The sequence below is a fragment of the Neolamprologus multifasciatus genome, chromosome 6, assembly GCF_963576455.1.
Source record: "Neolamprologus multifasciatus chromosome 6, fNeoMul1.2, whole genome shotgun sequence".
NCBI lineage: Eukaryota > Metazoa > Chordata > Actinopteri > Cichliformes > Cichlidae > Neolamprologus > Neolamprologus multifasciatus.
This window is the reverse complement of record NC_140444.1, coordinates 2,211,550-2,226,529: the sequence shown is the minus strand read 5'-3', so window position 1 is coordinate 2,226,529 and position 14,980 is coordinate 2,211,550. Positions and strand designations below refer to the sequence as shown.

Genomic DNA, 14,980 nt, shown 5'->3' with positions numbered 1-14,980 from the left:
TTAATGGCAGCTGTTTCCTGTGCACAATCTTGGAGCTCTGTGTGAAGAAGCTGTGCTGAGCTACATACTGTGTGACAAAGCTCAGTGAAGGTGACACCGTGATGAAGACTCGGGTGGGAAATGAGAATCATTACAGGCTGAGAATCATTTTTAGGCACAGCCAGCTCTCCTACTGGGGCCGTTTCCTGATTGAGGTTCAGCCTAAAATACGACCAAAATAGTTCTTCTTGTTCTCTAAAAACCTCTAAAATGAATTTACCGTTTCATGATATAAATTCCTTATATTCAAAACAGTATGGCCACGTTCACCATGTGGCTAATGGAAGACAGTTTTCATATACCTGTTTCATATGGTTTGCTTGTACAATGATAAAGATAGGCACACTTTTTGTTTTCATGACTGCGATCTAGCTAGCTACTCAAGATACATGAAAAGTGTGAGAAACACAATATATTTGAGCATCATAAATACACATTTTTAAATGGTAAATGACCAACTTTGCAGATGATTTGATTAGTTCATCTGGTAGTTATGTTGTCTTGGAAACAGATGTTGCTGAATGAGAGACACTGAGGAAAAAACACTTGACGTGGGACCAACAGGTGGCGTCGCTCTGCTGCTCGTTATAGAATTGGTTTGATTATTGTCATAAAGAAAATAAAGATAAAACATTTTTATTCTCATAATTAAAAATTACTTGTTTGTTAGTTTTCTTACAAGCGCTTTCAGCAAATATGAATTTGCTGTCACACACACTTCACAATGCGAGCCTTTACAGTGATGTGGGGTTAGTGTAATAGATGGAAGGATGTCTGTGCTTGTATTGATTGTGGCACGTGTTACATGAAGGTTAGTTAGTGATGGGAGAATTTAACAATTCAGTTCAACAAAAGTTGAGAGTGGAGTTTTTTTTTTAGCTGTGAGTCATTAATGCGTTACTGTAATCTGATTACTTTTTTCAAGTAACGAGTAAAGTAAGGGATTACTATTGCAAAAACAGTAATTAGATTACCGTTACTTTCCCGTAGGAACGCTGCGTTACTGCGTTACTAAAATCGTGATTTTTTTGCGAGAATGTCTCATGACAGTGACGTAAGCGAGTGCGACGTTCGTGACAACAGCTGTGTGCAGATCAACAATGGATCATATATCGAGTGCAGAGAGAGTATGAGCGTGCAGCGTTTAAAGCGTGGAAGTACTGACCTTACTTTGAGTTTGATTCCATAAAAAGTGACAAAAACATTAGTGTCCGTTGTGCGTGGGAAGAAAACTTCTTTTTACAGCGAAAAAAACCCCTAAACTTCCAAACAAGCACCGAGTAGCTACGACGTAATGGGAAACTCACAGAGAAACTCGCGGATTCTTCCACTGACCGCTGCACACCTGCACCAGGGTAACCCTCCGCCTGCCCCACTCCTGCTTTACAGGTGAAAATAGAGCAACAGGACCACTAGTCTTTGACTTTATTTATTTTCTGCTGTGTTTTACTTGCATCTATTTGAAAGACTGAGTGTAAACAAAAAAATATTTTATTTTATGTGCTGGAATGTGCAGAAAATAGGTTTAAATGTTAAACTCATTTCTTCCAGTCAGAGAATGTTGCATATAATTAAATTTTTGCTTGATGCATAAAGTTAAAAGATTAAAACTAATAAAACAAGTTTTAAAAGAGACTTTTCCATTTGATTACATTTTGTATGATGATGATGCAGAAAAAGTAGAATTGGGCTGAAAGATCTATCACTTTATCACCTATTCAGGTTGTAAATCGTGTTTTTAAAAAGTAACTAAGTCATTAATTACTTTTGAAAATAAGTAATCAGTAAAGTAACTGGATTACTTTTTTGGGGAAGTAATCAGTAATTAGTTACTGATTACTTTTTTCAAGTAACTTGACCAGCACTGGTCATCACCTGTGCACTGTTACTGCTACCACTGAAGAGCTTTCATGCGAAACAATCAATGTTCAGCTTACAATTTAACCAGGGGGATTGTGACAATATTAACATATTAAAGGATGGATGTAGAAATAGAGGGTTTGTAATAACAGTGTGTCTCAAAGAAAGGCCTCACACTTAATTCTAGCTAAATAATTTTAAATTACATTCATCGGGTGAGTTAAAGCCATCAGGTAATTAGCTAAATTGAAAAACCTACAGTATGCTATGTGAGCAGCATAAGAGGTCGCAAGTAAGGAGCAAAGAGCTAATTACAGGTGAGGATAGAAAAAAGATGACGATGATCTCACCTTCTGGTCGTGACTGTAAGCTAAGGCCCAGTCCTCTTCAGTGGGGTGGAATAAAAGGCTCAGGAGGTAGAAATTGAGGCGGTACTTCTGGTAACTGGCTCCCTCATCAGTGCTGATGAGTACGCTGCTCTCAAACTCCGGATCTGTCAACACCATAATCTGAGAGTGGGGAGAAAGGGAGAAGGATGAGGAGGAGGGCGTGCACACACGTGAAGGATAAAGGTGTGCGTTTTTGAAGATGGAAGAAGAAAGGATTTAAAAGGCAAATTTTGTGCAAAGAGGTGGAAAGATGGGGAGATGAGGAGGTGGAAGAGAGACGTTAGTGTCAGCAGAATAGGCTGGGCATTTTGGCACACGTCAGGCTTATGCTTGGCAAACAGCTCTGGAATATTTCCAGCTTCATTTCTTGACTGTGACTGTTGCACTTGCGTTGCCATAGTTCTGCAGCTTTTCTGAGGCGGCGCTTCGGCGTTTTCATCGTCTCGTTCCAAAATACAAGGAAGTGGCACCTAAACCGAAACACAACCACATTCGAGCACGTAGGTGGCATCGGAAAAACTGATCATTGGAACGACTTGTCCAAATAGATTACAGTAAAGTGACGCCACTTGTGGTCTGGCTGCAATTAAGTGCCGCAGAAACAAGTGATTGAGCAGCCATGCATGAATCTGCACATACAGTGTGTTACTTCGGTTATCAGTCGGTGCTTTAGCATGTCATTTTTCCTTCCAATAAAAACTCTAATTTCAAATTTAACAGCTCCACAGTAGTAGAAGCCCTAATTTCATGCTTGGAATATTTCTACCAGAGCTATCACAGTTATTACAGTATTCACTAAGAACAGGAATTCCACAATGCATATTTCTTTCAGCTAATGACATTTGGAGTCTTTGTGGGAGCAGATAAAATGTTCACAGGGATTCCTCCTTGAATAAAAAGAAGGTGTTAGCATAGATGTAGCATTTAAAAGGGATGGTACTGTTTTGACTCATAGAATCTGAAATGAATCCATCAGTTTGGTTTATTTTTACATGAACAGGGATTTGAATGATTCCACACAAATAAATAAATAACGGTGTTTTGTTGTATGCTTCACTTTTAGGGTAATACACACTTCATCACAGGATAGGTGTGGATGCTCTAATCAGCCATAACATTAACACCATGCAGAGTTCTGCTGGGAAATCTGGGTTTTTGCATTGGTGTGGATTGCTCATTTATACGTACAGCCCACTTAAACATTTCCGCGCTGATGGCAACAGTGCTCCCATGAAAACAAAGAGCCTGTGGGGTCTGAGGCATCATTCTGTAACCCACGGGACCCACTGAAAGCATTCACAATGGCATCACAGGTATCGGGGGTGTTTCAACAGTACAATGAAGATGTCTCTATTAATACTGTTTGCTTGGTAAATGGTAAATGGCCTGTATTTATATAGCGCTTTACTAGTCCCTAAGGACCCCAAAGCGCTTTACATATCTAGTCATCCACACATTCACGCACACATTCACACACTGGTGATGGCAGCTACATTGTAGCCACAGCTACCCTGGGGCGCGCTGCCGGACACTGGCGCTGACCACCACCAGTAGGCAACGGGTGAAGTGTCTTGCCCGAGGACACAACGACCAAGACTGTCCAAGCCGGGGCTCAAACCGGCAACCTTCCGATTACAAGGCGAACTCCCAACTCTTGAGCCACGATCGCCCACTAACGATCGCAGCCAAGCCCACGATTGCTTGGCTTGGGGAAGCCATTTACTACAACAGTTTGTAGTAAATGTTTTATAACAGCTGCTAATTCGTTGACACCCACACAGTAAAATTGAACTGGTAAGTCCAACAACCTATTTTATTTTTCTTACCAAATCCTGATGAAAACACCGTTTGCCTGACTGCTAGCGCTTCTGCTTACATAGCCTCTCAGCTAACTGCTTATTGGTCCTGTTGGTCACCTGGTTCTGAAAGCCGCCCCGTGTTGCAGCTGGAAACGGGGTTAATAGGCCAATCTGTGCTCCACAAAAGTAAAAAATAAAAAGGAAAAATGAGCTCGACTCCAAAGTTCTCAGAGAGCCGAGTACAAACCAATCTACCGTGTTTCTCGTTAGAATTAAAACAGCTCTGAATGTTTCTCTCTCAGCGTTTAGTCTCTTATCTGCCTTAAACTACAACACCCACACCTCCACTATAATCGTGTGGTGGAACGGTGGGTAGCGATGGCGCTCGCAGCCCAAACGGCTGTTTTCTCTCGTCAATTCCATTTGAATTGGAAAAACAACAGCACATTTGTCACTGACAGAAAAGCTCGACTTCTTTCCAGAGCTTTAACCAGGAACCCTCCCCGGTGGTGATTTAGATAAATTGTTTTTCATTAAGCACCAATAAACAGGCAGCACTTTCTCAATCTGGGTTTCTCATTGGCCCGGGCTCGCCAATCTTGCCATTCATTACCTGTCACTGTCTAATGCCAAGGCCTCCTGATATCTGCAACGGTCTTTGGGGCTTGTCGGATGTAATTTACAGTTTTTAAGCAGCAATCATATTTCATCATGTTGCTGTGAGCAGCAGAGTCTGTTTTACATTTTCAGTCACCTGTCAGGACTTTCAGTTAAAGGAAAGAAAAGCCTGTCTGAACACATTGTTTGTCTTTACCCTCGTCTTTAGCTCGAGCTTTGAACCGAGCGACGAGCGTCACGTATTCTTGCTACAACTATAGCTTTCAATTGCAGCATTTAAGGTCATCTTTCCTGTAGCCTTGATTCAGAGAGGCTCACAATGGGCCTCTCATTTTATCGGGAACCAGTCGCAGAAAGCATTTTCACATTTCTATTACTCACTTACCACCTTTAAGTGCAAAAACAACCACATTACTTCCCAACCTGAGACATTATCGTAACAAGCCCTTTCTGTCTGTCGCCTCTGCAATTAGAAAGAACCCAGAACTAATTTGACGCCAATACAAAGGCGGGAAATGGAACAGCAGCCAATTTCTCTCCTGCCTACTAAAACAATCAGCCTCAAACAATAATTATTCACTTCCAAAATCCCAGTGACCGATAGCATTAGCGAGAGGTGATTAAGATTTCCCTCACAGCATCCACTCGGCCTCGCTGAGGAAGTGGGCGAGTGAGGAGGGTAACAAAACGAAATCGATAAAGGTCGGAGGGATAACCTTTGTGTTTTATCAGCCTGCCGTTGAGCTGTGCACGGGTTTCGGCACCGAGACGGACGCCAGCAGCTGTCGGATGATGAGATGTGGAGGTATGGATCAGAGAGGGAGGAAAAGAGACTCTCTCCAGCAAATGAATCGCATCACGCCAGATCAATCGAGCTTAGTCTTTCTTTGACGGGAGGGTTTAACACAGTTGTCGCAGCACTATGCTCATTAAGCATGGATCAGGACTTAATCGCCAACATTTAGCTATCATGTTTTCACTGTCTCGCTTCCTCAGTGGCATTTTAACAGTGCACGTCCTTATTTTTAATTTAACGTAATCCACGAGCTGTTCGATCAAGGATTCAGCACATGGTGAGCATCAGAATACAGCCGAGAAGATTCATGGCAGCTGTCAATTTCAGCGATCGGCACTAAATGTCATTACCATCATTCAAATCTATAATGTGACTTTGTAAAAGGTCACAGCTTCACCTGATTTCTAAAACAATGTAAGCGCAAAAGAAAAAAACAAACGCAATTAACGTATAATGGCGCCTTTATTGTGGTTGAGGGAATATCTCGGAGAGCAGCAGGCGATTGTATCTTACGGTGACTGATTGGGCGCCCAGACGGCTCTTTTTATAGAACACGGGCAGACGTTAAACGCGACGACTCGGATGCAAGAGGCGAAAGATAAATAAAGCAAGCAAACTTTCATACATGCACGACGGTAAACCGGAATAATTAGGCCATAGATGAGGTCGAAGAGGCAATCAGCCCACAGGCAGAACGAAACTGGGAAAACGTACGCCGTTACAAATGTGCATTAAAAAAACAAGGACTAATATCAGTTGTTTACATGAGTACACGTGTTATTTTTTTCTTTTTCTCGCGTAAGCCGAATAACACAAAGCGTGTCACATCAGCAACCTGAGAGAGAGAGAACCTGAGGGACTACGTTTCTGCTTTGCCCTTGATGTGGAATTAAATTTTCTCCACATAAACAGAGAGAGGAGGAGTGAGTCATGAGGAGCAATCAGCATCGGCTATGATCTGTTCCTCACCTTCACGTGGTTTAGCTCAACACTCTTGGAGATCCTATTAACTCCCATGGCACGCAGACGTATTCAGGGTCAGTACCTTGGCTCGGCCCTGGCGTAGTGAGGCTGATGAGCCCGAGCACCTCCACAACAACGAGCGCGTTCTCCACACAGCCTGTAGTCACGCTTTGGTTTGTGCCGCACGTGAGTCTAACCAAGTAGGCCAATGTAGACACAAGGATTGTTTCCAAGGATACGTAATCATATTGTTGGGGAAATCTCAGTTCTGACTAAACTTACTTTGAATTGACTGTTTGAACGTTTTAAAGAAAGATTTTTCCGTTCTACGGTCTCGGCGGTCCTCGATGGCGTTTAAAGAAGCCTTTGTGAATATTTTATAGCGACAACTGATCTAACATATAAACACTGTGACAGCGTGAAACCTACAGAGAGTTCTCAACTCGACGTGCGACCTTTGAATTCTAAAGTCAGTATTATTATGACGGTTATTAAGGCCAAACCCTTCCTGCTTAGGTTTAACCTTCTTAACAATGTTCTCAGCTGCAGGAGGCAGCCCACCAGCAAACAGCTGACTTATAATATTTACCTAATAATATAAAGTACCTTCAGATGACTAGTGATGACAGTGCAGTGATGCTCTTTAGATAAAATTTAGTTCTACATGCATAATCATTAGACAGTCTATGTAAAAGAGAGCTTACATAATTGAACCACACTTCCTGTTGATGTCTTTACTTTATTTTCCATCTAAGATGTGAAATTCAATCTAAAATGTTATTCTTCAAACTGTAACAGTTGCAAAAAGGCATAAAAGGCAACAGGACTCTTGTACAATACTATTAAAAATAATAAACAAAACTGTGCTGATAGTGCAGCTGTCCCTTTAATAGTTCTGATACCTGGTGACATCACAGGAAGCAGGAAGTAGTAAGGTTTAGTGAAGTTTGCACATGGCCAAGGAGACTGCCATGAATCCACATGCATCTGCCCTCAATCCTTCGTCTTTTGGAGCATCGTCTGTATGTATATTGTTTATTTGATACTTATCTGTAGTTCTGTGGTTGTATTTTGTGACATGAGGGAAGTTTAATGTGTAACTTTGATACGTTGTTGAAGCCACATGTTTAGAGCACGGCTAATGCTTATTCTTGCAGCTAAAGTGCTACGCTATGTTGATTTAGATTATTGTAGACTTGTAGGTACAGAGTATATGTAAGATTTAAAGAATATACTGTAATTGTAATTGTTACGGTTGTTTCAGTTTCACACTTTCTACATCATTAAACCTGTGGACAAAGAGTAATGGTCTGGAAGAAAAGTGTTGAACCTTGCTGCCGGTTCCTCTTCTGTGCAGTGTGAAGAGGGAAAGACAGTACAAAAATAATGACTCACATAATACATACTTTAACTATCTGTCTAATGTTGTAGTTAGAAGTTACTGACAGATTAACCCTTTAAGACCTACCATAGAACCAAGTCCGCCAGAGCTTATATTATATGTTTACATGCTGTGGAGCCATTTTTGGGAGCATTTCAAGTTGCTATACATCAATACAACCATTACAGCCTAGATTTTAATAATATGTCTGCATTAAGTGCATAGTAATTACATAAATTGCAAAAAAGTGCAATAAACTACAAAAAAATTGAAAATCGTTTTTGTTTTTTAACATATATTTGTAGTTAGAGAAATTTAAGAGGCTTATCCCTCAAAACTGTAAATACAAAAAAGTTGCACAAAATAGTTTCCCACCACAGGAAATTTATTTTGAGTGTCTTCATAGTTTTATTTTTGAAATACACCAATTTTTATACACTGCAGGAAAAACGAAAATAAATATTATAATGCAAATTTGCAAAAAAGCAGCATATGCATCAAAATAAACTATTTCCAGCAGTGCAATATGAGTCCTAAGCATCCCAGAAACCACACAGAAAGTCATAAAGTCAAACATAACTTTTAAAAACACCAGTATAGGCTCATGAGGCCCGGACGGTAAAAAAACTACATTTCCGCGAAAATGACATCACTTCCGGTTTCGGGCAGGTCATGGCGGACATGCGATAGTTCGCACTGATGGACGTAGGAAGTGTTATGAACAGCTGATCGGATCGGCAAAGCGTGTTTCTGGAATATTATGTTTTTATTGCTGCAAGCGCTTTTTATGCAGTTTTTGCAAAACTATATGTGGAAGGAAACTGTGACCGAGGACAAGCTGATGGCATAAGATGTAAGTACAACTCCTCCGGTTTCATATGCAAAAAAAATTATTGCGCTAGCTCACGTGGTTGCAGAGCTACCGGGATTTAAAAATAGTTACGCAAAACAGAGCGTGCTGCTCCGACCGGCTTTAAAGGGTTAATGGGTTTGCTTTTGTGCTCGCTCATACTAAACTGCGACTTGTTATTCCAGCTAACAGCCCGTCGAGCTCCACGTAAACAGCACTATTGTCCCCGGCCATAAACACCAGATAAACAGATCATCTTACTGCTTTCCAAACTTGGTGAAGCTTAAAACAGCGCAAATAATGTATAAAGTAAGAAATAAATTGCTTCCAAAAGAAATCTGGAAATTGTTCATAGAAAGAGAAGGTGGGTAAACTTAAGAGGGAAATGGAATTTAAAAATACAAAGTGCTAGAACAACAAACGATGTCTATCTCAATTGCAGGAGTTAAATTATGGAACAGACTAACAGAAGAAATAAAAGACAGTAAAAACATAAAACAGTTTAAAGTAAAATATAAAAACCTAATTTTAAATAAGTATAAGAATGAAGAAAACGGGGTTAACCCAGGACGGTGATGTTGCTGGTAATGGTGTTGTGGTTCTTTTTTGGTTTTTTGTTTTGGTTTGTTTGTTTTTCCATAACTTGTGTATCTGCAAATATACACCTTCTGTATTTTTGATTGATTGATTGATTGGTAATTTATTTCAACATGTGAACAATATACAAGTACATTTAGAAAAGAAAATAAGAAAGAAAAAAAATACTGTACAAATTACATACAAAAATTTTTTATTAATTGACATGTTGAAAGGGAAGAAGTAAACACTTATTTAATCCCACCCCTTTGCCATAAATTATCAGTTAATATTTAGTCAGCTTCCTTACTGATATAATTTGTAATAAAAACAGTGAACAGATTTCTGATATATACTATAATATCACATCATGAGTTGTTGTTTTTTTTTGTTTTTTGTTTTTTAAATAGAGACATTCACTTAATTTAAATATTTTCCTTTTCTTTATAGTTTGAGAAGATCATATTTTTATAACTCTTTTTGAACTGTTTTATGTTTGGACGTTGCTTTAATTCCATATTCAGACTGTTCCACAGTTTCACTCCATGAACAGAAACACAAAAGCCTTTTCTTGTCGTACGTACCTTCATTGTTTTGAAGTTACAAAAACCCCTTAAATTATAACTTCCTTCTTTCAAAAAAAACATACTCTGAATATTACCTGGCAGTTCTTTATTTTTTGCTTTGAATAGAATTTGTGCTGTTTGGAATTTCACTAGATCGTCAATTTTCAATATTTCAGACTGCAAAAATAGTGAGTTTGTATGTTCCTGTAACCTGCATTGTGGATGATTTGAATTGCTTTTTTTTGAAGAGTAAAAAGTGAATGTAATGTTGTTTTATAGTCATTGCCCCAGACCTCTGCACAATAGCTTAAGTATGGTGAAACCAGTGAACAGTAGAGAATATGAAGTGATGTTCTGTCGAATACCTGTTTTGCCTTGTTTAGTACTGCAATGCTACGTGATACTTTGGAATGAATATATCTTACGTGAGCTCTCCAGTTAAGTTTTTCATCTGTTATTACCCCCAGAAATTTATTTTCACTGACTCTTTCAATATCAACACCATTTATGAAAGAAACTATACTGTGGTGGGGCTTGCTAATTTCTTGTTTTTGATTTATGTATGTTTTGTTTTGCTTTACTTTTGTTTCATATGTTGTTTGTTTAATTTAAGACTAAAAAATAATAATTGAATGAATGAGAGGTAAAACTTGAGGGGGTAGGGACAAACAAGTAAATACTTCTGCCTACTCCTTTTCAAACAAATAATGGAATGATATTTTGTAATGATTGTGAAGGCTCATGTTTGAAATAAAAATGAACTGAACTGAATTTTGCCATATGCATACAATAGTTGCCGCGTTGTGCCCGAGAGAGCTGGGTCGATATACATTTACGTACAGAAAACTGTAAATTGACTGAAAACACATGGATTCAGAAACAGCTCTGGTTCCCTTCAGGCTACAGGTTGAAGAGTCGACTCCGACTGTAGCTTTGCTGCTCGGAGCACACTCTCGGCTACGATTCCACTTGCCTATCAAATGTTTGCTTGGAGCACCAGATATGTGATGTTTAACACATGAGGGAATATCAGAGGTGCAGCCTGATGCTAAAGGCTTTGGATCTCAATATAAAAGTGTTTAATATCCCTCCTGCTTGACAGACATGACCTGTAACCCTAAAGGTAGAACAATGAACAAAACCCTAAATGATTGGGTATTAATTAGCACATTTCATTTTAGCTGGAGTTAGACAGATGGATAGAAAAACATTCGTAGATGATCTGAAAACAATAAAAATCAAAGATTGACAGAACTTGACAGAACAGTGAAAAACACTGGCAGATGGTTGGCAGCTGGCAGTGGTCATGGGTTGTTTTTTGGGGCTTGAAATTCTTAAAATTCCACTTAGATTGTTGCCAGAAATATTCTTATAGAGCAAGAACTCACTGTACATAGCTTCCTAACTAATATACAGACTATTTTATCCACAAGCAAACTCACATAAGATTTTCAATTTCAGATGCCAATAATAATAATATCGAATAATCTTTGTTACCTAGTATTCTATTTAACCCTTTAAGACCTACCATAGAACCAAGTCCGCCAGAGCTTATATTATATGTTTACATGCTGTGGAGCCATTTTTGGGAGCATTTAAAGTTGCTATACATCAATACAACCATTACAGCCTAAATTTTAACAATATGTCTGCATTAAGTGCATAGTAATTACATAAATTGCAAAAAAATTGAAAATCGTTTTTGTTTTTTTAACATATATTTGTAGTTAGAGAAATTTAAGAGGCTTATCCCTCAAAACTGTAAATACAAAAAAGTTGCACAAACTAGTTTCCCACCACAGGAAATTTATTTTGAGTGTCTTCATAGTTTTATTTTTGAAATACACCAATTTTTATACACTGCAGGAAAAACGAAAATAAATATTATAATGCAAATCTACAAAAAAGCAGCATATGCATCAAAATAAACTATTTCCAGCAGTGCAATATGAGTCCTAAGCATCCCAGAAACCACACAGAAAGTCATAAAGTCAAAGATAACTTTTAAAAACACCAGTATAGGCTCATGAGGCTCTGATGGTAAAAAACTACATTTCTGCGAAAAATGACGTCACTTCCGGTTTCGGGCAGGTCATGGCGGACATGCGATCGTTTGCGCTGACGTCTATTCCAACACAGGAAGTGTTACGAACAGCTGATCGGATCTGCAAAGCGTGTTTCTGGAATATTATGTTTTTGTTGCTGCAAGTGCTTTTTATGCAGTTTTTGCAAAGCTATATGTGGAAGGAAACTGTGACCGAGGACAAGCTGATGGCATAAGATGTAAGTACAACTCCTCCGGTTTCATATGCAAAAAAAATTATTGCGCTAACTTACGTGGTTGCAGAGCTACCGGGATTTAAAAATAGTTACGCAAAACGGAGCGTGCTGCTCTGACCGGTTTTAAAGGGTTAATACCTCAACTTGTAAACACATATTACCAGAGTTATTTAGTGAATAGAAATATTTTTCTCTGAAAAGAAGAGCAGACTGATGAGTATGACATGACTCAGGTTGTACTGATGGAATTAGACCTGTGCAAATGTAATCATACCCAATTCATTAAAGGAAAACATGTCAAAGCATTTCCACTAATGAGCAAATTTTTGTGATAAATGAACATCTCACCTTCCTCTTGTTAGACGGACAGACGTATAAGTAACTTAGGACAGTCTTGGATCCAACTTTGTCGTTCATTCTCTCATACGTGGAGCCGTAATCGGTGGATCTGAAAGAGAAAAAGCCGTAGCGTGAAAACACTGCTGCGGATAACCCCGCTGGAAGTTTGAACGCATGAGTAAACAAACAGATGAAGGATTCCTGGGACATTCAGCAATTTGTGTCAAATAAATTTCATTTGCAAGTGATGAAAAAGAATGCAATATCACACAGAATGGTAACACAACATGCGGGATAAGGCTGGTACGCCACTCTATATAGCTGCTCTGTGCTGGACTGAAACCTCTGGCGATAGAACAAGAGAAGGTTAACCAATCATCTACAGCTGCCAATGAAAACGATCCATTCAAAAACATCTAGGGACCTGGCACTATAAATAATTAATTCTCTCCTGATGACTACTATGAAATAAAATATGACGAGTGCAAAAACATGTGGATGTTCCTGAACCCTCCAGCTTTAATAATTTAACAGTGGGAATGAGCCTGTTAGCCAGCCTAGTCCCTAGAAACTCCACATGAATCCATCATCACTAGTAACTACCAAATCTGCCTTCAAGTAGCATATTACAGCTTTTACAGCCCTGTTCTGGCTTTTTCTTTTTTTTCGTGGGAGCTATATTCATACCCCGGATTTCTCTGTGGGGAAAGGAGCACCCACACACCTCTGCGGCATGTCTCCCGTTTGGATTCGCAGTCTACTTCAAGTTGTTATGTGGAAAGTGAAGATGATACCTATTTCCAGATTTCCTTTTTCAGTCCAGCTTGTGTTCCTTCAGCGGGAACGGGCTTTCAAGGAAATTGCAAAGCGATGTCTCTCATTCTAATTCATCTCAGAACGCCTGAGAGTCACAGCAGTTGCTATGATTACAAAGCACAATAATGAGTCAGATGGACAGCGTCGTTTCCGAAGCATATTAAGGTGAGGTGTGGGGAGAAGTGTTGCACTGAGAATGATCCTGATTTGCGTGAGCTGTGAGCCTATGTGCTTAGACTCTGTATTTCACCGTCGGAGAATGCACAAGTAACGTTAAAACATGCTGGTCTTGGTATAAGCGCACACCAGGCATGCAATCAGCATCATCATCATCTCAATGCTTGGACTTCTTAAATGCAAGTTGATAATATCTTTGACGAGCCAACAGGAGAAAGTCAGATCATGATTAGCTGTGACCTCCCAAATGACTCACACTCTGTACAAGAAGGCTAATTATTATGAAAGGAAAATAAGCTGATTATTATACAAGATGACAAAAGACAGCTACACACGTCGTACTTTTAGACCAGTTCATAAATGGGAAATGGAAATAGGGATAAAGCGTCCAGACTACAGGACTGCCCAATTGTTACTCTACACCAGGGGTGGGCAACTCCAGGCCTCGAGGGCCGGTGTCCTGCAGGTTTAAATCGCACCCTGGGTTAACACACCTGAATCAAATGATTAGTTCATTACCAGGCCTCTGGAGAACTTCAAGAAACGCTGAGGAGTCATTTATCCCTTTAAATCAGCGGCGATGGATCATGGACACATCTAAAACCTCCAGGACACCGGCATTCGAGGCCTGGAGTTGCCCACCCCTGCTCTACACTCAGACCGTTCTCACTCCCGAGGCGTAACATCCCGACGTTTTGTCACGTCCCGCGTCGTTCCTGAGGAACGCGAAAGGTGACCTTCCGTGTTCTTATGATACACGCCGGGTTATGGCAGAAATCCAGTGGAATGACGGTCCCGCGGTAATAGACGTTCCAACCCTAAACCTAACCTTCTCCCTAACCATAACCTTGTTCCTAAGCTTAACCACCACTTTAATGACGTTAAATAGTGTTTTCCCAAGCGATTTGAAGGAGAAGAGTAAACATGTGTAGATTGAGTCCAAACGGTTCTCATAGGTCCTCAGTTTTCCGATGTTGTCATGTAGGAACGTGTTGGGTGCCCGAAAACGTAATATGTTGACGATTTGTCACCTAGCGTAAAATGTTACGCTTTGGGATGAGAACGTGTTGCTACACTATATCCTGAAAGGGAAAAATTGTAATCCAGCTGCTTTCTGTAAAGGATACTAGAATCTGTCCTCACTGACACCTTGTGAGAGTATTTAGGTCTTTAAGTCTTAATCAGGGTCTCCATCCTTTCATGTTCTGCTGCAGGGTTGTCCAACTCCAGTCCTCGAGAGCTACCATCCTGCAGCTTTTAGACGCATCCTTGTTCCAACACACCTGAATCAAATGAATGGCTTGTTATCAGGCCTTTGCCAAACTTGATGGCACGCTGAAGAGGTAATCCAACCATTTGATTCAGCTGTGTTGGAGTAGGACAGTAGCTCTTGAGGACTGGAGTTGGACACCCCAGTTCTACTGCATGCTAATGACCAACTCTTGGGGGTTTTCACTGTAGCCATGATATGCAGATGGCAAATAAAATAAATCTCTTTCAACACTTCAACAAACCAGGAAGCCAAAAAGGC

At 39.8% G+C, this 14,980-nt stretch overlaps 1 protein-coding gene across 1 annotated transcript in view; it reads right to left on the bottom strand.

Moving 5' to 3' along the window:
* The window catches only part of sorcs3a (sortilin related VPS10 domain containing receptor 3a), a 299,340-nt gene that overhangs the window by 133,901 nt on the left and 150,459 nt on the right, over window positions 1–14,980 (bottom strand). The window contains exons 3-4 of the mRNA XM_085161986.1: window positions 12,466–12,565; window positions 2,250–2,408 (exon numbers count right to left, since the gene is read on the bottom strand). Of these exons, the coding sequence (XP_085018112.1) occupies window positions 2,250–2,408; window positions 12,466–12,565 (259 nt within the window). The remainder of the gene's footprint in view (window positions 1–2,249; window positions 2,409–12,465; window positions 12,566–14,980) is intronic.